This window comes from Pygocentrus nattereri, chromosome 23 (assembly GCF_015220715.1).
Source record: "Pygocentrus nattereri isolate fPygNat1 chromosome 23, fPygNat1.pri, whole genome shotgun sequence".
Classification (NCBI taxonomy): domain Eukaryota; kingdom Metazoa; phylum Chordata; class Actinopteri; order Characiformes; family Serrasalmidae; genus Pygocentrus; species Pygocentrus nattereri.
Window position 1 is genome coordinate 44,556 of NC_051233.1, and position 21,731 is coordinate 66,286.

Sequence of the window (21,731 nt, forward strand, 5' to 3'; positions counted from 1 at the left end):
TTGAATGTGCTGGAAAAGTCTACATTGTTGTGACAGACTACTATTCCTTATATCCAGAGGTTAGTAGGCTAAATACTATAACAGCAGAGGCAGTAATAACAGCCATGAAAGCCATCTTTGCGAGACATGGTGTGCCCAGTGAGGTCTTCTCAGATAATGGACCACAATTTTCCAGTGAGTGCTTCAGACGCTTTGCTGAGGAATGGAACTTTGTGCACACAATATCGAGTCCGCATTACCCACAGTCGAATGGCCTAGTTGAAAAATCCATTCAGACTGTGAAGAGACTGCTGTACAAAGCTAAGGACAGTGGAACAGACTACTACCAAAGCCTGCTCGTGTACCGCACAATGCCACTGGAGTGTGGTATGTCACCTGCAAGACTCCTCATGGGACGCAGACTGAGATCAAACCTGCCTATTCAGGAAAAGCTGCTGAAAACAAAGGAGGGAGGAAAGGTGAAGAGGTACAAAGAAAAGCAGAAAGCAAAACAAAAGTTTTACTATGACAGAGGAACACAGAACTTACCTGAACTGCATACTGGTGACAAAGTGAGACTCAAAGACAAGGCCAACACCTGGTCACAGAAAGCAACTGTCCTGAAAGAAATTCAACCAAGATCATACAACATTCAGACAGAAGATGGCACGGTGCTGAGAAGGAATCGACGTGACATCCTTGGGCCAGCCAAAGCAGATCAGCAGTCTGATGAAGCAGCCGAGCAACATCAGCATCCAGAGAATCCATCATTTGAGGCAACAGTTCCGGATCCGAGTCCAGACCCTGATCCGAGTCCAGGACGATCACTCAAGAGATCTTCAAGGACTATAAGACCACCAGAGAGACTGATTGAACAGATTTAGTATAGTAGTTCAGTCAGGATGAGGTAGCATTTTGAAATATAGTTTTACATAGTTGAAGGATTTTCTGATTAAAGAAAGTTAATTACTATAGATTAACAGTTAGGTTAAAGTAAGTTCATAAGGTTTAAATGTGCATGAGCTATCATTTTAAAAGTATAGTACTTTTATTTAAAGAAGGGAGATGTAACGATATGAACAATTGATTGACAATCCTGAGTGATGTAATTCCCTATGAGCTAAATAGGTGGCGCATGTGCATTATAGAAGCCCAGTGTTAGAATATACAGAGCTAATTGTAACTGAAGTTTAAGTTGACACTATGCATATTGAATGTACTGTCCTGCAGTTTTCCTTTGTTATTTATTTTCTATTATTCTGTGATGAATGACTGCAAATATGGAAGGACTTTTATTTTGACACTGTTTGGAAAAAGTGAGTGAATGACTCATGCAGTTTAGCAGAACAGGCGAGAAGGCTGAAGGAGACAGGGAAGGGAGGAGAGAGAGGATATTCAGGAGAAACATGGCAATTTATGCCCCTAGCTAGAGTGGGAACAAGGTATTTTGTTCATAAACAGTGTTTTTGTAGCACATATGTATATTTGTATTATTGTATATAGTATATATTTGTGAAAATTGTAATTTGTTTTTGTTTCTTTCATAGCTCTTACGGTGTGTTTGTGAGACCACACAGCATTAAACCTTCATAAACCATCAGTTGGCTTTACTATTTTCTGGCTGGGGGGCTACACTAATGAGTAAGGAACACAGTTCAGAGTGTACGCCTGTAATATGAGGTGCAACCAGTTTAATAGATAAAGCCAGTTCTCTTCAAGTACTTGTGTGTTTATTAAAGAACCCACAACACAAACAAAACAGGTAGAGAAGTCCTGTTTATTTTATTATTATTATTATTATTATTATTTTCATAAGGGTATTTTTGGATCACGCTTTGTCTGGCCTGTCACCTAGGACCAGTTTGCCTTGGGAGACCCTACCAGGAGCTCTTGCTCCAGACAACATAGCTCCTAGGATCATTCAAGCACGTAAACTCCTCCACCACGATAAGGTGGTGATCCATGGAGAGGGTTAAGGCGCCTCGGCTGTGCATTTAAACCTCGTGTCTTAATTGTCCAATCCGAGATGGTGTGAGGAGGGCCGAGGCGAAATCCGCACTTTGATTGGATGAGAGGCGTGAAATGCAAAGCGCAGGGAGTATTATTCTATTTTCCACCCGTCTTCCGGTGGGCTAAGTGTTAGGGGAAAACCCCGCCCCTCCGGCTCTGGGATTGGCTAATAGTTTAAGAGTGACAAGCAGGACAGCAGCTCTTTACCCTGAGCCTGACCCTGAGCCTGACCCTATTAATGAGAAGGTGCAGAAACATCAGGGAAGTGCTGAAATGACGTCAATCTGACGATGATTTTTAAACTTAAAAATTTTATGTAGCTCTTTTCTTTTAAATAACATAAATGAGCATGTCGTATTCATCATTTACATCTATCGAACTATTTATAACTGTTGAAGATGTTGAAGGACTGTTGAAGAGAACCTGACCAATCACCGTCTCGGTGGGCGGAGCTTTAGCGTTCCTATACGTTAGAGTGCTTGTGTGTCTGAATCTGCCATCAGCCAATGAGAGCGCAGGAGGGGCGGGGTCTGTCTGAATACAGGTGTGAAAGGAAAATCCGTACGGTCTGTCAGACAGGTTCATCAGGATTAAAAGGGTCGAAACGAGACGAAAACATTTTATTTACTGTTTGATGTGTTTAACTTTACTGCGACCCTCGGTTTTAATACGGACCCCTCCGTCTCCGGTTGGCCGGTCTGTCCTCCTCTGAGCGGCGGTGCGGCAGCGCTTTAGCTCCGGCTCGGAGTTAGCCTATAGCCGGGCGCAGGATGGACTTCATGCTGGGCGGAGTGGCCGGGTGCGGGGCTTGTGTGTTCACCAACCCGCTGGATGTGGTGAAGACCCGAATGCAGCTGCAGGGAGAGCTGCAGAGCCGCGGCTCTTACCGGGTTCACTACCGGAACGTGTTCCACGCCTTCTACACCATCGGGCGCGTGGAGGGTCTGGGTGGGCTGCAGCGGGGGCTGCTGGCCGGGATGCTGTACCAGTTCTTCATGAACGGGGTTCGGCTCGGTTCCTACGCGCTGATCGAATCCGCCGGATACATCCACACGGAGGGCCGGGTAAGCGCGGCGAAGAGCACCGCCTCCGGGGCGCTCAGCGGGGTGGTGGGCGCCGTGATGGGCAGCCCGATATACCTGGTGAGTGAGAGAGGAACCTTAGATATCTCCAGCGTTGTGACCCCAGGCTTTCAGTCATCCAGAAGGCCAGACTGGTCAGTCACAGGCCAGTCAGGGTCACTAATACTAATAATGACGCTCATGATAATATTACAAGCACAGACATCTTCACCGAGACACCTGCCTGGACCTGATTAAAGAGTTCTCTGCTTGGCAAAAAGGGTCTTCAGACTGAGGGAGAACGTGTTTTATATTGTTCTATATAGCACCAAAAAGGGTTTGACAAGCTTGACATCATAACAATGTCAGAACCCTTTTTGGTGCTACATAGAACCACTTTCAAAAAGGTTCTGTGTAGAACCATATGCAACACATTCTCCATCAGTCTGATGAACAGAGTTCTCGAAGGGTTCGTGGTACAGTTGTATGGAGGGGCTGGTCCATTTTTGGCTTTGATGACAGGCATTATTGTTTAAATCTGATGCGTGCAGCTACAGGAAGCCCGTGAAGGGAGCACAACAGTGGGGTGGTTGATGGTAGATGATGGTAGATGTGGATCAGTGGTCTTCACTCCTGATCCTGGATCTACCTTCCTACAGAACTTAGTTTTGTGTATCCAATAAGCTGTGCCCAAGAGGTGGATTATCTGCAGCAGGTGTGGCCCACTGTGGTTGGATCCAGGCTCCTTGGAAAGGCAGGTCTCCAGGAGCAGGGAAGGGGTCCTATGGACCACTAATGTAGATATGCTGCTGATTTGCTGAGTCATGTGATCACTGTCTAATAAACTCTAAATGTGTCTACACAGGTCAAAACTCACCTGCAGAGTCAGTCCACCTCCACCATCGCTGTGGGTCACCAGTATCAACACCAGGTCAGTTACAGTGTTTCAGTTCAGTCCAGTGAGGAAACTCAGAGCTTCAGAAGTGGAATTGCAGCTTGTGATTAAACACAGGAACACACTTACCTGAATCAGCACTGCCTTCACGATGGGTCCCGCAAGACTGTAGACATCCCTAAGTGTGTAGGGGAGGTGTGTAGGCGAGTGTGTAGTGGGAGTGTGTAGGCGAGTGTTTAGTGGGAGTGTGTAGCAAGAGGTGTGTTTATGAGTGTGTAGTGGGAGTGTGTAGGGAGGTGTGTAGGCGAGTGTGTAGTGGGAATGTGTAGGGGAGTGTGTACGGAGGTGTGTAGTGGGAGTGTGTAGGGAGAGGCGTGTAGGAGTGTGTTTAGTGGGAGTGTGTAGGAGAGTGTGTAGTGGGAGTGTGTATGGAGGTGTGTAGGCAAGTGTATAGTGGGACTGTGAAGGAGAGTGTTTAGTGGGAGTGTGTAGGAGAGTGTTTAGTGGGAGTGTGTAGGGAAGTGTGTAGGGAGAGGCGTGTAGTGGGAGTGTGTGGTGGGAGTGTGTAGTGGGAATGTCTAGGGGAGTGTGTACGGAGGTGTGTAGTGGGAGTGTGTAGGCGAGTGTGTAGGGACAGGCGTGTAGGAGTGTGTTTAGTGGGAGTGTGTATGGAGGTGTGTAGGGGAGTGTGTAGTGGGAGTGTGTAGGGAGTGTGTAGTTGGAGTGTGTAGGGAGAGCCGTGTAGGAGAGTGTGTAGTGGGAGTGTGTAGGCAGAGTGTAGTGGGAGAGTGTAGTGGGAGAGTGGAGTGTGTAGGGGAGTGTGTAGGGAGAGTGTAGTGGGAGTGTGTAGGGAGAGGCGTGTAGGAGAGTGTAGTGGGAGTGTGTAGGAGAGTGTGTGGTGGGAGTGTGTAGGCAAGTGTGTAGGGACAGGCGTGTAGGAGTGTGTTTAGTGGGAGTGTGTAGGAGAGTGTGTAGTGGGAGTGTGTATGGAGGTGTGTAGGCGAGTGTATAGTGGGAGTGTGTAGTGGGAGTGTGTAGGACAGTGTTTAGTGGGAGTGTGTAGGGAGAGGTGTGTAGGAGAGTGTGTAGTAGGAGAGTGTAGTGGGAGTGTGTAGGTGAGTGTGTAGTGGGAGTGTGTAGGAGAGTGTGTAGTGGGAGTGTGTATGTGAGTGTTTAGTGGGAGTGTGTAGGGAGAGGCGTGTAGGAGAGTGTAGTGGGAGTGTGTAGGGAGAGGCATGTAGGAGAGTGTGTTGTGGGAGTGTGTAGGAGAGTGTGTAGGGAGAGTGTGTAGTGGGAGAGTGTAGGGAGAGTGTGTAGTGGGAGTGTGTAGGGAGAGTGTGTAGGGAGAGTGTAGTGGGAGTGTGTAGGAGAGTGTTTAGTGGGAGTGTGTAGGTGAGTGTGTAGTGGGAGTGTGTAGGAGAGTGTAGGGAGTGTGTAGTGGGAGTGTGTAGGAGGAGAGTGTTTAGTGGGAGTGTGTAGGTGAGTGTGTAGTGGGAGTGTGTAGGGAGAGGTGTGTAGTGGGAGTGTGTAGGAGAGTGTAGGGAGTGTGTAGTGGGAGTGTGTAGGAGGAGAGTGTTTAGTGGGAGTGTGTAGGTGAGTGTGTAGTGGGAGTGTGTAGGGAGAGGTGTGTAGTGGGAGTGTGTAGGGAGTGTGTAGGAGAGTGTGTAGTGGAGTGTGTAGGGAGTGTGTAGTGGGAGTGTGTAGGGGGAGTGTGTAGGAGAGTGTTTAGTGGGAGTGTGTAGGGAGGTGTGTAGGGAGAGGCGTGTAGGAGAGTGTAGTGGGAGTGTGTAGGTGAGTGTGTAGGGAGAGTGTAGTGGGAGTGTGTAGTGAGAGTGTGTAGGAGAGTGTTTAGTGGGAGTGTGTAGGAGAGTGTTTAGTGGGAGTGTGTAGGGAGAGGCGTGTAGGAGTGTGTAGTGGGAGTGTGTAGGGAGAGTGTAGTGGGAGTGTGTAGTGAGAGTGTGTAGGAGAGTGTTTAGTGGGAGTGTGTAGGAGAGTGTTTAGTGGGAGTGTGTAGGAGAGTGTTTAGTGGGAGTGTGTAGGGAGAGTGTGTAGGGAGAGTGTAGTGGGAGTGTGTAGGAGAGTGTTTAGTGGGAGTGTGTAGGTGAGTGTGTAGGAGAGTGTAGGGAGTGTGTAGTGGGAGTGTGTAGTGGGAGAGTGTTTAGTGGGAGTGTGTAGGTGAGTGTGTAGTGGGAGTGTGTAGGGAGAGGTGTGTAGTGGGAGTGTGTAGGAGAGTGTAGGGAGTGTGTAGTGGGAGTGTGTAGGAGGAGAGTGTTTAGTGGGAGTGTGTAGGTGAGTGTGTAGTGGGAGTGTGCAGGGAGAGGTGTGTAGTGGGAGTGTGTAGGGAGTGTGTAGTGGGAGTGTGTAGGGGGAGTGTGTAGGAGAGTGTTTAGTGGGAGTGTGTAGGGGGAGTGTGTAGGAGAGTGTTTAGTGGGAGTGTGTAGGGAGGTGTGTAGGGAGAGGCGTGTAGGAGAGTGTAGTGGGAGTGTGTAGGTGAGTGTGTAGGGAGAGTGTAGTGAGAGTGTGTAGTGAGAGTGTGTAGGAGAGTGTTTAGTGGGAGTGTGTAGGAGAGTGTTTAGTGGGAGTGTGTAGGGAGAGGCGTGTAGGAGTGTGTAGTGGGAGTGTGTAGTGGGAGTGTGTAGGGAGAGTGTAGTGGGAGTGTGTAGTGAGAGTGTGTAGGAGAGTGTTTAGTGGGAGTGTGTAGGAGATTCTTTAGTGGGAGTGTGTAGGGAGAGGCGTGTAGGAGTGTGTAGTGGGAGTGTGTAGTGGGAGTGTGTAGGGAGTGTGTAGGGAGAGTGTAGGGAGTGTGTAGGGGGAGTGTGTAGGAGAGTGTTTAGTGGGAGTGTGTAGGGAGGTGTGTAGGGAGAGTCGTGTAGGAGAGTGTGTAGTGGGAGTGTGTAGGAGAGTGTTTAGTGGGAGTGTGTAGGTGAGTGTGTAGGGAGAGGTGTGTAGTGGGAGTGTGTAGGAGAGTGTGTAGTGGGAGTGTGTAGGAGAGTGTTTAGTGGGAGTGTGTAGGGAGAGGCGTGTAGGAGAGTGTAGTGAGAGTGTGTAGGGAGAGTGTGTAGGGAGAGTGTAGTGGGAGTGTGTAGGAGAGTGTTTAGTGGGAGTGTGTAGGTGAGTATTTAGTGTGAGTGTGTAGGGAGAGGCGTGTAGGAGAGTGTAGGGAGAGTGTAGTGGGAGTGTGTAGTGGGAGTGTGTAGTGAGAGTGTGTAGGAGAGTGTTTAGTGGGAGTGTGTAGGTGAGTGTTTAGTGTGAGTGTGTAGGGAGAGGCGTGTAGGAGTGTGTAGGGAGAGGCGTGTAGGAGAGTGTAGTGGGAGTGTGTAGGGAGAGTGTGTAGGGAGAGTGTAGTGGGAGTGTGTAGGAGAGTGTTTAGTGGGAGTGTGTAGGTGAGTGTTTAGTGTGAGTGTGTAGGGAGAGGCGTGTAGGAGAGTGTAGGGAGAGTGTGTAGGGAGAGTGTAGTGGGAGTGTGTAGGGAGTGTGTAGTGAGAGTGTGTAGTGAGAGTGTGTAGTGAGAGTGTGTAGGAGAGTGTTTAGTGGGAGTGTGTAGGTGAGTGTTTAGTGTGAGTGTGTAGGGAGAGGCGTGTAGGAGTGTGTAGGGGAGTGTAGTGGGAGTGTGTAGTGGGAGTGTGTAGGGGGAGTGTGTAGGAGAGTGTTTAGTGGGAGTGTGTAGGGAGGTGTGTAGGGAGAGGCATGTAGGAGAGTGTGTAGTGGGAGTGTGTAGGAGAGTGTTTAGTGGGAGTGTGTAGGTGAGTGTGTAGGGAGAGGTGTGTAGTGGGAGTGTGTAGGAGAGTGTTTAGTGGGAGTGTGTAGGGAGGTGTGTAGGGAGAGGCATGTAGGAGAGTGTGTAGTGGGAGTGTGTAGGAGAGTGTTTAGTGGGAGTGTGTAGGTGAGTGTGTAGGGAGAGGTGTGTAGTGGGAGTGTGTAGGAGAGTGTGTAGTGGGAGTGTGTAGGAGAGTGTTTAGTGGGAGTGTGTAGGTGAGTGTTTAGTGTGAGTGTGTAGGGAGAGGCGTGTAGGAGAGTGTAGTGGGAGTGTGTAGGAGAGTGTGTAGGGGGAGTGTGTAGGGAGAGTGTAGTGGGAGTGTGTAGTGGAGTGTGTAGGGAGTGTGTAGTGGAGTGTGTAGTGGAGTGTGTAGGGAGTGTGTAGTGGGAGTGTGTAGGGGGAGTGTGTAGGAGAGTGTTTAGTGGGAGTGTGTAGGTGAGTGTTTAGTGTGAGTGTGTAGGGAGAGGCGTGTAGGAGAGTGTAGTGGGAGTGTGTAGGGAGTGTGTAGTGGGAGTGTGTAGGGAGTGTGTAGTGGGAGTGTGTAGGGAGAGTGTAGGGAGAGTGTAGTGGGAGTGTGTAGGGAGAGTGTAGTGGAGTGTGTGTGGAGTGTGTAGGGAGTGTGTAGTGGGAGTGTGTAGGGGGAGTGTGTAGGAGAGTGTTTAGTGGGAGTGTGTAGGGAGGTGTGTAGGGAGAGGCGTGTAGGAGAGTGTAGTGGGAGTGTGTAGGTGAGTGTGTAGCGAGAGTGTAGTGGGAGTGTGTAGTGAGAGTGTGTAGGAGAGTGTTTAGTGGGAGTGTGTAGGAGAGTGTTTAGTGGGAGTGTGTAGGGAGAGGCGTGTAGGAGTGTGTAGTGGGAGTGTGTAGTGGGAGTGTGTAGGGAGAGTGTAGTGGGAGTGTATAGTGAGAGTGTGTAGGAGAGTGTTTAGTGGGAGTGTGTAGGGAGGTGTGTAGGGAGAGGCATGTAGGAGAGTGTGTAGTGGGAGTGTGTAGGAGAGTGTTTAGTGGGAGTGTGTAGGTGAGTGTGTAGGGAGAGGTGTGTAGTGGGAGTGTGTAGGAGAGTGTTTAGTGGGAGTGTGTAGGGAGGTGTGTAGGGAGAGGCATGTAGGAGAGTGTGTAGTGGGAGTGTGTAGGAGAGTGTTTAGTGGGAGTGTGTAGGTGAGTGTGTAGTGGGAGTGTGTAGGAGAGTGTGTAGTGGGAGTGTGTAGGAGAGTGTTTAGTGGGAGTGTGTAGGTGAGTGTTTAGTGTGAGTGTGTAGGGAGAGGCGTGTAGGAGAGTGTAGTGGGAGTGTGTAGGAGAGTGTGTAGGGGGAGTGTGTAGGGAGAGTGTAGTGGGAGTGTGTAGTGGAGTGTGTAGGGAGTGTGTAGTGGAGTGTGTAGTGGAGTGTGTAGGGAGTGTGTAGTGGGAGTGTGTAGGGGGAGTGTGTAGGAGAGTGTTTAGTGGGAGTGTGTAGGTGAGTGTTTAGTGTGAGTGTGTAGGGAGAGGCGTGTAGGAGAGTGTAGTGGGAGTGTGTAGGGAGTGTGTAGTGGGAGTGTGTAGGGAGTGTGTAGTGGGAGTGTGTAGGGAGAGTGTAGGGAGAGTGTAGTGGGAGTGTGTAGGGAGAGTGTAGTGGAGTGTGTGTGGAGTGTGTAGGGAGTGTGTAGTGGGAGTGTGTAGGGGGAGTGTGTAGGAGAGTGTTTAGTGGGAGTGTGTAGGGAGGTGTGTAGGGAGAGGCGTGTAGGAGAGTGTAGTGGGAGTGTGTAGGTGAGTGTGTAGCGAGAGTGTAGTGGGAGTGTGTAGTGAGAGTGTGTAGGAGAGTGTTTAGTGGGAGTGTGTAGGAGAGTGTTTAGTGGGAGTGTGTAGGGAGAGGCGTGTAGTGGAGTGTGTGTGGAGTGTGTAGGGAGTGTGTAGGGAGAGTGTAGTGGGAGTGTATAGTGAGAGTGTGTAGGAGAGTGTTTAGTGGGAGTGTGTAGGGAGGTGTGTAGGGAGAGGCATGTAGGAGAGTGTGTAGTGGGAGTGTGTAGGAGAGTGTTTAGTGGGAGTGTGTAGGTGAGTGTGTAGGGAGAGGTGTGTAGTGGGAGTGTGTAGGAGAGTGTTTAGTGGGAGTGTGTAGGGAGGTGTGTAGGGAGAGGCGTGTAGGAGAGTGTGTAGTGGGAGTGTGTAGGAGAGTGTTTAGTGGGAGTGTGTAGGTGAGTGTGTAGGGAGAGGTGTGTAGTGGGAGTGTGTAGGAGAGTGTGTAGTGGGAGTGTGTAGGAGAGTGTTTAGTGGGAGTGTGTAGGTGAGTGTTTAGTGTGAGTGTGTAGGGAGAGGCGTGTAGGAGAGTGTAGTGGGAGTGTGTAGGGGGAGTGTGTAGGGAGAGTGTAGTGGGAGTGTGTAGTGGAGTGTGTAGGGAGTGTGTAGTGGAGTGTGTAGGGAGTGTGTAGGGAGTGTGTAGTGGGAGTGTGTTGGGGGAGTGTGTAGGTGAGTGTGTAGGGAGAGGTGTGTAGTGGGAGTGTGTAGGAGAGTGTTTAGTGGGAGTGTGTAGGGAGGTGTGTAGGGAGAGGCATGTAGGAGAGTGTGTAGTGGGAGTGTGTAGGAGAGTGTTTAGTGGGAGTGTGTAGGTGAGTGTGTAGGGAGAGGTGTGTAGTGGGAGTGTGTAGGAGAGTGTGTAGTGGGAGTGTGTAGGAGAGTGTTTAGTGGGAGTGTGTAGGTGAGTGTTTAGTGTGAGTGTGTAGGGAGAGGCGTGTAGGAGAGTGTAGTGGGAGTGTGTAGGAGAGTGTGTAGGGGGAGTGTGTAGGGAGAGTGTAGTGGGAGTGTGTAGTGGAGTGTGTAGGGAGTGTGTAGTGGAGTGTGTAGTGGAGTGTGTAGGGAGTGTGTAGTGGGAGTGTGTAGGGGGAGTGTGTAGGAGAGTGTTTAGTGGGAGTGTGTAGGTGAGTGTTTAGTGTGAGTGTGTAGGGAGAGGCGTGTAGGAGAGTGTAGTGGGAGTGTGTAGGGAGTGTGTAGTGGGAGTGTGTAGGGAGTGTGTAGTGGAGTGTGTAGTGGAGTGTGTAGGGAGAGTGTAGTGGGAGTGTGTAGGGAGAGTGTAGTGGAGTGTGTGTGGAGTGTGTAGGGAGTGTGTAGTGGGAGTGTGTAGGGGGAGTGTGTAGGAGAGTGTTTAGTGGGAGTGTGTAGGGAGGTGTGTAGGGAGAGGCGTGTAGGAGAGTGTAGTGGGAGTGTGTAGGTGAGTGTGTAGCGAGAGTGTAGTGGGAGTGTGTAGTGAGAGTGTGTAGGAGAGTGTTTAGTGGGAGTGTGTAGGAGAGTGTTTAGTGGGAGTGTGTAGGGAGAGGCGTGTAGGAGTGTGTAGTGGGAGTGTGTAGTGGGAGTGTGTAGGGAGAGTGTAGTGGGAGTGTATAGTGAGAGTGTGTAGGAGAGTGTTTAGTGGGAGTGTGTAGGGAGGTGTGTAGGGAGAGGCATGTAGGAGAGTGTGTAGTGGGAGTGTGTAGGAGAGTGTTTAGTGGGAGTGTGTAGGTGAGTGTGTAGGGAGAGGTGTGTAGTGGGAGTGTGTAGGAGAGTGTTTAGTGGGAGTGTGTAGGGAGGTGTGTAGGGAGAGGCATGTAGGAGAGTGTGTAGTGGGAGTGTGTAGGAGAGTGTTTAGTGGGAGTGTGTAGGTGAGTGTGTAGGGAGAGGTGTGTAGTGGGAGTGTGTAGGAGAGTGTGTAGTGGGAGTGTGTAGGAGAGTGTTTAGTGGGAGTGTGTAGGTGAGTGTTTAGTGTGAGTGTGTAGGGAGAGGCGTGTAGGAGAGTGTAGTGGGAGTGTGTAGGGGGAGTGTGTAGGGAGAGTGTAGTGGGAGTGTGTAGTGGAGTGTGTAGGGGAGTGTGTAGTGGAGTGTGTAGTGGAGTGTGTAGGGAGTGTGTAGTGGGAGTGTGTAGGGGGAGTGTGTAGGAGAGTGTTTAGTGGGAGTGTGTAGGTGAGTGTTTAGTGTGAGTGTGTAGGGAGAGGCGTGTAGGAGAGTGTAGTGGGAGTGTGTAGGGAGTGTGTAGTGGGAGTGTGTAGGGAGTGTGTAGTGGGAGTGTGTAGGGAGAGTGTAGGGAGAGTGTAGTGGGAGTGTGTAGGGAGAGTGTAGTGGAGTGTGTAGGGAGTGTGTAGTGGGAGTGTGTAGGGGGAGTGTGTAGGAGAGTGTTTAGTGGGAGTGTGTAGGGAGGTGTGTAGGGAGAGGCGTGTAGGAGAGTGTAGTGGGAGTGTGTAGGTGAGTGTGTAGGGAGAGTGTAGTGGGAGTGTGTAGTGAGAGTGTGTAGGAGAGTGTTTAGTGGGAGTGTGTAGGGAGAGGCGTGTAGGAGTGTGTAGTGGGAGTGTGTAGTGGGAGTGTGTAGGGAGAGTGTAGTGGGAGTGTATAGTGAGAGTGTGTAGGAGAGTGTTTAGTGGGAGTGTGTAGGAGAGTGTTTAGTGGGAGTGTGTAGGAGAGTGTGTAGTGGGAGTGTGTAGTGGGAGTGTGTAGTGGGAGTGCGTAGGGGGAGTGTGTAGTGGGAGTGTGTGTGGGAGTGTGTAGGGAGAGTGTAGTGAGAGTGTGTATGAGAGTGTTTAGTGGGAGTGTGTAGGGAGAGTGTTTAGTGGGAGTGTGTAGGGAGAGTGTAGTGGGAGTGTGTAGTGAGAGTGTGTAGGAGAGTGTTTAGTGGGAGTGTGTAGGAGAGTGTTTAGTGGGAGTGTGTAGGGAGAGGCGTGTAGGAGTGTGTAGTGGGAGTGTGTAGGGGGAGTGTGTAGGGAGTGTGTAGTGGGAGTGTGTAGGGTGTGTGTGTGGGAGTGTGTAGGGGGAGTGTGTAGGAGAGTGTTTAGTGGGAGTGTGTAGGGAGGTGTGTAGGGAGAGTCGTGTAGGAGAGTGTGTAGTGGGAGTGTGTAGGAGAGTGTTTAGTGGGAGTGTGTAGGTGAGTGTGTAGTGGGAGTGTGTAGGGAGAGGTGTGTAGTGGGAGTGTGTAGGGAGAGGTGTGTAGTGGGAGTGTGTAGGAGAGTGTGTAGTGGGAGTGTGTAGGTGAGTGTTTAGTGTGAGTGTGTAGGGAGAGGCGTATAGGAGAGTGTAGTGGGAGTGTGTAGGGAGAGGCGTGTAGGAGAGTGTAGTGGGAGTGTGTAGGGAGAGTGTGTAGGGAGAGTGTAGTGGGAGTGTGTAGGAGAGTGTTTAGTGGGAGTGTGTAGGTGAGTGTTTAGTGTGAGTGTGTAGGGAGAGGCGTGTAGGAGAGTGTAGGGAGAGTGTGTAGGGAGAGTGTAGTGGGAGTGTGTAGGGAGTGTGTAGTGAGAGTGTGTAGGAGAGTGTTTAGTGGGAGTGTGTAGGTGAGTGTTTAGTGTGAGTGTGTAGGGAGAGGCGTGTAGGAGTGTAGGGAGTGTGTAGTGGGAGTGTGTAGGGGAGTGTAGTGGGAGTGTGTAGGAGAGTTTAGGGAGTGTGTAGTGGGAGTGTGTAGGGGGAGTGTGTAGGAGAGTGTTTAGTGGGAGTGTGTAGCGAGGTGTGTAGGGAGAGGCATGTAGGAGAGTGTGTAGTGGGAGTGTGTAGGAGAGTGTTTAGTGGGAGTGTGTAGGTGAGTGTGTAGGGAGAGGTGTGTAGTGGGAGTGTGTAGGAGAGTGTGTAGTGGGAGTGTGTAGGAGAGTGTTTAGTGGGAGTGTGTAGGTGAGTGTTTAGTGTGAGTGTGTAGGGAGAGGCGTGTAGGAGAGTGTAGTGGGAGTGTGTAGGAGAGTGTGTAGGAGAGTGTGTAGGGAGAGTGTAGTGGGAGTGTGTAGGAGAGTGTGTAGGGGGAGTGTGTAGGGAGAGTGTAGTGGGAGTGTGTAGGAGAGTGTGTAGGGGGAGTGTGTAGGGAGTGTGTAGTGGGAGTGTGTAGGGAGAGTGTAGTGGGAGTGTGTAGGGAGTGTGTAGTGGAGTGTGTAGGGAGAGTGTAGGGAGAGTGTAGTGGGAGTGTGTAGGGAGTGTGTAGGGAGTGTGTAGTGGGAGTGTGTAGGGAGAGTGGGATGACTTAGCCGTGCAGTTAGCACCATGCTAATTGGAGTGTTAGCTTCGATTGCCTGTTAGCTACACTAGCTACGTTAGCGTCGTAGCTCCAGCGCTACGCTAACTGGTGGGTTCGGAGTTTTGATGAACTGTCACTTTAATATAACTGTGGCTTCGTTCGCCCTCCTGCAGGGAATGATGCACGCGCTGGTGGCGATTCACCGACAGCACGGCATTGTGGGATTGTGGCGCGGCTCTAGTGCGGCGGTGCCGAGGATCACCGTGGGGTCAGCGGCTCAACTGTGCACCTTCAGCATCTGCAGAGAGTTTATTACTGACCTGCAGGTACGTCCGCGAATTCAACTGCCCAGTTCAAATGAATGAATTGGAGCCTCGGACATGAAGATCGACCACCTTATTAACTCCAACAGACGACCTGAGAACAGACAGGCCAGATCTGTCTGTGGGTCACTGACATGATGTCCGTCATTTCCCATGAAATAATTAATAAATACATGCATCAATTTATTCAACGATACCGCTTTTATAAGAAATAGTTTTCAGTTTGTCGTATAAAATTCATTTTAGTTTGTTTTTGCCACCAAAAATCTAAAAGTGTGAGGTAGTGAAGACGTTCAACAATATATCGCTGCTGTCGGAAAAAATCTCCATTTTTCAGTTTTTGACATAATTTCAAAGGACCTGTTGTTCTTTACACTGTGTGTAAATTTCACGATGAATGGAGCAAAAGAAACGGCCCAAAATGACATGGAAAGACGTCTGGTTCCATTGACTTGCATTAAAACTGCAGTATGTTTTTTCTTTCTCCTGTTAAGTTCCAATTTTGGAGATACAAGGTTTTCTTCCGACAACAGCGATATGCTGATTAATTAAACTATGAAAAAAGTAATTTAGTTAAAAAACATGTAATAAAATAGTTTGCCATGATGGTAAGTTAAACTTTAAAATAAAAATATATGAAAGAAAAAAAAGTGCTGGACTCACTGAAAAACCATTGGCCACAAGTTCTTACTTCCTCAAATATCACTTTTATTTCAACATGCTTCTATGAAGAGGGGTCGGAGTATTGCACCATAAAGACTCCAGTAGACCTACATGGTTCAGTGTCTTGAGTCATAGTTAGAACGGTGCTGTTTACCGTGTCAGGTGGTCTGACCTCAAGAGAACCATGAAAATGTGGAATTATTATAATAGTGTTTATTTATCTGAAAACGTGTAAATATAAACTCAAGCTGAAGGTCAAAGGTTTCTGCAGGTGTGTAAGAAGATCCTGTTTAATTTAAAATTAGTCTGAAAAGTCAGGCGGCGCAACCAGCCCAGCAGAGTTTAGCACCTGAAACAGGAATGTAATGCTTTGATAATCACTATGTTTAATGTAGAAAGATACAGAAATGCAGATATAAACATGTGCATTATGTCCTTTTTAATAAGATTTCTATAAAAGGTCGTTGAAAACCTTGTCATTGATGCATGTGTGAGATGAATCAGTTTGAAGTTCTTCGCTATGAAAGATGGAAACACTCGTTTTAACAGTGCGACTGTTTAAGATCATAAAAAGATCAAATCTAATTTATTTGTAGCGCTTTTTACAACAGATGTTGTCACAAAGCAGCTTCACAGAATTTCAGAAAAGACGGAATTTTAACAGGACTGTAAGAATGTACAGAACCCCCCCCGGTGGGCCAGCCAGGGGCAACAGTGGCAAGGAAAAACTCCCTCAGAACTGAGGAAGAAACCTTGGGAGGAACCAGGCTCACCAGGAGGGACCTATAAAGAGACTTTTATTCACGTAAATTCTCAAAATAAGCAAATTCATCTTTAAAGTGAGGAGCTCTAAATGTTTTCAGTGTCTCAGGAAGTTTCTTATTTTGCTGTGAGAGTTCTAGATAATCAGCTGACTTGTCAGAGCTGACTGATCCAGGCCTGATAGTTTTCAGGCGCCACGCCGGAATTCCGGCATACCGACGTGTCTGTGAGAAAAAAAAGGTTCACGTAGTCGGCAAGCTTTTTGACTCAGAGCCATAAAAGCAAAATAATTGGAAATGTATTTCAGTGAGAGCCACATAATATATTAAAAACGACGACGACGACTTTGTTTATCTCATGTCTGAATGTTGTTCATGTATTTCAACAAAATTCAACACAATCTATCATTGAAGGGACAAATTCAAAAGCAAAAATTCTTTGACAGTAATGAAGATCAGGGTTATACATAGACGTATATCTGCGCCCAGGGGCCAACAAGTTATGTGTTAAGTGTGTCGCATACATAGCACCCCCACCCTGCTCACCTCCCGAGCAGAGAAAAAAGTTCAGGCTCAGGAATTTTTCCCACTATCACCCCTGCTGATCTCATACTGACCGTCTCAGATAAACAGGCGTGTTGATCTTTGATGCTCTGGGTTGTTATTTACAGTCTGCTTGTGCTTTTCTGACAGTAAACAGATTCAACAACAATACTAATGAGCTCAGCTCAGTTCAGTGATGGGGAAGAACTGTGTGGAGGAAGTTGGAGCTCATTTCCAGTTTCTGAATCACTCTGTAAGAACCTAAAACTGAGCTCTGATTTACAGGAACGTCCAGTGAAACACTGACGGATTTGCGCTCGCATTGTTTTCAGGTCATATTTTAATTCTATTCAAGCACATTCTTAAAAAAAGAGAAGTCCTTTAGTAAAGAAAACGGTTCTATATAGAACCACAAACACTCAATCTTTGGCATGAATAAAGTGTTCTCTACATTAGCACGTACAGGGTTCTACTCTCACTCATTTTATCTGTCTCTGTTCAGTCATTAATTGGGTTTTGTTGTCGTCGTTGTTGTTGCTGACGACGTCGCGCTGCTTTGTGACTGAACTCGTCTCTGATTTTGAGCTTTAGTGTTTGTTTTAGACTGAAAGAATCCCAGAAAGAGCCGGTCAGAGTCGAACGGTCTACAGCTCTGGCGCTGAGAGGCACTGAAGCTCCACGGAAGCTCTGTATGCTCCTCAGAACCTCAGCGGTTCTGCTCCTGGTTTTACGGCAGTCAGCTCATCTGTGAAGATCTGGCTGATCAGGGAACCTTTTTCCACGGAAGCTCAGCTGGGAGTTTAGTGTCGTTCCTGTTTCTGGATGATCTACACACTCAGGACTTTACACACTCCACATATTCTGCACAGATTACAAAACACTGCTGACTGTGTGATAATGAAGGAACTGGAAAAGTTACGAAATGACAGAACGTCCAGCTTTATGTCAGATCTGACCACACAATCCGCAGACGGACAACTTCAGGTTCTGTTATCATACCACACACTGCGGCTCTCAGTATTCATCCATCCATAAGAAACGGAATGCACTCGAGCATAACGGTTCTTTTTTTTTAAAGGTTCTAAAGGCTTTATTTACAAAGAACCCTTCGCATGATTACATGGTTCTCTGCATGGTGAAATGGTTCTTCAAGTTGATGGAGAATGTGCTGTAGATAGTTCTGTATAGCACGTTTTGAAAAGGGTTCTACAGTTGTTACAAGCTTGACGTCATAACTATAAAAGAACTCTTTGTTGCTATAGAACCATATACAGCACACTCTTGATCAAATGGTTCTCTGCATGGTAATCATATATTGGGTTCTTTGAGCATTGGTTCTGTGTAGAGCCATGGTGGTGTTACAGGGTGTAGCGGTCAGTAAAGATGCACTGTTCCTTTTACGAGGCCGTCAGGTCGTGTGTGTGAGTGTGAACAGAGAGAGTTTTTCTGTGAAATGAAAGTCACTGACTCTTTATTTTGGTGAGTCGAGTCGCTGCAGAGCCTCAGACCGAATTTAGTTCATGCATGGACAGACGGGTGAACCTGTGACACCAGGTTCTAAACAGTCAAGTAAATAGTACAAGTTCCAAGTTTATTTGTCATTTGCACAACATGTCGGGACATTTATGCATCGAAATGCTTGTGGTGAGACTCGATCACTCTACAGAAAGTAAGTATAAATAAATAAATATAGACAGTAATGAAACACAAAAAATGACAGAAAATGAACATAAAAAATATAGACAGTATACATTTTAAAGTGAATTACACGACTCAGTGTCGAGGTGTTATTGTCCATAGCAGATATGACATAATAATAATGTTGACAAAGTGAGTCACTAGCATTTAAGTGCTAGACTACTGTTCATTTAAAGGGGAATTAATTTAGTGGTGGTGATGGGAACCAGGCGTCGCCATGACTACAACACAGATATAGACACTTTATTTACCATCCAGAACCACCAGAGAACCTACATGAGTCTTCTGAGCTTATATGGAATGTTGATGATGGAAAATAGTGGAAAATCTGGAATAATGAGTTTTCTTTGGGGACTATTTTGCCGCACAGCGCCCTGCATGTCTCCCTCCACCATGAATGGAGTTGAAGTTCTCTAAACTCTCATAAAACAGCGTCTCAGTCATCAGGCAGTGAATTCAGAACCAGTTCATGTAGGAACTTTCTGTGAGGAGCTTTTAGAGGGACGTCTGGTTCCCATCACCACCACTGTGAACGGCTCTGACTCGGTAAGACAGATTATTTCACACCAAATGACTCTGACATTAGTTCCACCACCTGAGCTCCAAGATAGAGAAGAGTCTTGATGCTTGTCTTCATGCGTTCTAACGGATGGTGGGAGTAAACGCTGAAGGACTGAAGACGAGCAGAGGTACTGAGTTTGTAACAATCTGGCCAAACTCAGCAGTTCCTAATACAATCCGAGCATTAATATGGTGAGAAAAACACGTGAGCACCTTAATCTCGCAGAGCTTGCACAAGTTTTACCTTTGAACCCACTCAGACAACACACTAACAGCAACAAAGCAAAAACAAAGCAGAAAATCAGTTGATATGATCTGATGATAAAGTAAACCAGAAATTGTCTCAAGCAAATCCAAAAAAAAAAAAAGTCATACAGCAACTACAGTCAAAAATCAGAACAGTGGAACGAGCTAACCCAGTTCCTTCAGCTATCTCCATGGTTAGAGGGGGATCTAGTCTTCAAGGACAAAGACAAGTAGAACAAGGAGTAAAGGCTTGAGCAGCACCAGGCCATGATGACCAACCAGGCCGCTATTCCCCAACCTTAACCATCCAGGAAAACGGCTGCCACACTTCATTTTCAGGGCAGTTTTTGGTGTCTTTTGTTCGTTCGTTTGTGGGTCACTGTGTTTTAGGTGTAGCCAGTATTTAATGGTTCTCTTTTGGAATTTGAGCAGTGGGAATTGGCCTAATTCAGCTCTGCAGGCGTCGTTCGCTGTTCTGCTGTGAACTTGCAGGATGTTTTTAGAGAATTCTGTGTGCATGATTTCTGCTGGGTGTTTGTCCCAGGAGTCAAAGTTTAGGCTTGAGAGTGGCCCCCAGACCTCAGTGCCGTACAGGAGGATGGGTTCTATGACTGATTGGAACAGAGGTTCTGCTGTAGGCCCTGCTCTGTGGGGGACAGCAGGACCAGGTCATCTGCATAGAGCAGGAACTTGATTTCTGAGTCATGCAGAGTCTCTCACTCTGTTCTCTCTCTGTCTCTCTCTCTCTCTCTCTCTCTCCTTTCTCACTCTATTTTCTCTCTCTATTCTCTCTCTCACACTATATTCTCTCTCTCTGTCTCTCTACAGGTGTTTTCAAAGGACAGCTGGTTGGTGGCCCTTAGTGCTGGAATGGTCAGCAGTGTTGTTGTGGTTTTGGCCATGACTCCGTTTGATGTGGTCAGTACGCGACTCTATAACCAGCCTGTCGACCAGCTGGGCCAGGTGAGATTAATTATTGATTGTAGATCAGGTTTATTATTGATTACAGATGTGCAGCTGATACAGGTCCTGCTGAAGGTCAGTGCTGTGTCCATGTTGCAGGGTCGGCTGTACCGTGGCTTTATGGACTGTTTCTCCAGAACTCTGCGGATGGAGGGCTTAACTGGACTATATAAAGGACTCGGAGCCTCGTACTTCAGACTCGGCCCTCACACCATCCTCTCCCTGCTGTTCTGGGATCAGCTTCGCTATGTCTATCATGCATACAGCTACTGACCACACACATGGCTACTGACCACACATATGGCTACTGACCACAGTTATTGACCACATAAGCAAAACACAACATACTCTGGCAGTGTAATGATCTAGGGTTGCCTCAGGTGGTCCGGTCTAGGCTCAGCAATGTTATGCAGTAAAATGAAGCCAGCTGACCACCCGAATGACCCATTATTGCCTAATGTTGATATTATATTGATGGGATTTTCCAGGATGATAGCGAGATTCCTCGAGCTAAAATTGTGAAAGTGCGGCTCAGCGAGTGTGAGGGGTCATTTACACACCACAGAGTCCTGACTTGAACCCCACTGAGGCCCTTTGGAATGAGCTGGACGAGACTTTAGGAATCCATCAATACAAGATCTCGGCTAAAAAAGAAAGTAGTTCTGGAAATAAATGTTGCGTGAATTTGTGAAAACAGCGCCACGACGAATTCACACTGTAATCAAAGCTAAATGGGTCAAACGACACGTCAGACTCTTCTGGCCAGGCGATGCAGCTTCACGTAAAAAAAATATCTAAACACTGAGCTTTTGATGGAGGCCAGACTCCAGAGGACTTCCACCTGTTATAATCTCTTGTATCGTGATCATCTCATCTTCTGTGGGCTGAAGTCGCTTCTTATTCTCCAGCTTCTTGTTTGAATTTCCTTGTTCCAGTAACCTCTGCACCTTTTAAGGTGGAACGGAAGAATTTGAACAAAAAGCTGGTGAATGAGAAGCGACTTTAACCTCGTCTGTTTTTAGCCTGTTTTGTTATTACGTCCCTGAGACGATGATTCAGACTGATATTACTGCGGAGTTTGGAGGATTATAGCAGGTCATTTACTCTGGAATTATTAACCAAATCAAATCAAATTTATTTGTAGCGCTTTTTACAACTGATGTCACAAAGCAGCTTCCCAGAATTCCAGTAAAACCTCCAGGTGAGCAAGCCAGGGGCGACAGTGGCCAGGAGAAACTCCCTCCCATATTACTGTCAGACTGTATAAACTACAGACAATGCAGATTCACACTGGATTAATCACTGATTTCACTGATAATCACTCAGATTACAGTATGTCCTGAGGTGACACTAATCCAACTCCAATAGGGCTAAAGACAGTGTTGGATTGATGAGGAACGAGAGGCCTGTCGTCCTTCCTGCTGACCGCTGGGGTGTGGTCGGCTCTTCTGATCCGCAGAGCTCGACTGTAAATTCAGTATCAGATTCTCATCCCACATTAAAGTTCTGCTGTATTTATAAAACACAAAGATAAAAAATGCTGGAATGTTATAGAGACGGAGAACTGCCTCCTCTGATCAGCTGCAGTAAACACACACTCTTACACACACACACACACACAGTTACACACTCTTACACGCAAACACTCTTATACACACTTATAGACACTCACTATTACACTCACATACATACACACTCACACACTTACACACACCCATACTCACATTCACACACATACACACACTTACACATCTTACACTCTTTCAAACATACATACACAAACACACACTCTTACAGACAAGACACTCATTCACAGACACTCTTACAGACACACACAATCTGACACACACGTCTTAGACACACACACACAACACACACGCACACTCACACACAGATACACACACTCAGACATACAAACACACACACACAGCACACTCCACCAGTCTGACCAGTTTATCCAGTTTGACCGTGTGAGCTGTTTTTCAGCAGTAAATTCTGGACTAAATTCCTGAATCAGTTTCTGCTGTGATTTCTGGAGTTCAGCACTGGCTGCCTTACTGTAACTAAATATCAATAAACTAACCTTTATTTTTACTTAATAAAGCTACAGACTGACTGACGCTGTTCAGGGTCTTTAATCTGCATAATACGCACTGTTAACACTTATTAAGGATCAGAGTGTAAAGAGAAAAACAGACTGTGTTTTTATATATATATAATGTGTGTGTGTGTGTGTGTGTGACCGACTGAAGTGTCTGAGGGTTGGTCAGTAAGCGAGTGATGAGCTGATGACTGATCTCAGTTCTGGCTGGATGAGTGTTTAATCACATTCAGGCTTTTAGTACAAGCTCCCGCAG

General features: G+C 47.4%; 1 protein-coding gene across 2 annotated transcripts; it reads left to right on the forward strand.

The window, feature by feature from the left end:
• Positions 1-2,449: 2,449 nt before the first annotated feature.
• Positions 2,450-21,088, forward strand: slc25a35 (solute carrier family 25 member 35). 2 transcript variants are annotated; one of them, XM_017695382.2, is made up of 5 exons: positions 2,450-3,053; positions 3,916-3,981; positions 13,790-13,942; positions 19,240-19,374; positions 19,474-21,088. In XM_017695382.2, the coding sequence occupies exons 1-5, from the start codon at positions 2,760-2,762 to the stop codon at positions 19,645-19,647; spliced, it is 822 nt and encodes a 273-aa protein (XP_017550871.1). In that variant the 5' UTR covers positions 2,450-2,759; the 3' UTR covers positions 19,648-21,088. The 2 variants fall into 2 exon arrangements, with proteins under 2 accessions (XP_017550871.1, XP_017550870.1); XM_017695381.2 differs by having other exon boundaries at positions 2,453-3,131.
• The last annotated feature ends 643 nt before the right edge of the window (positions 21,089-21,731 follow it).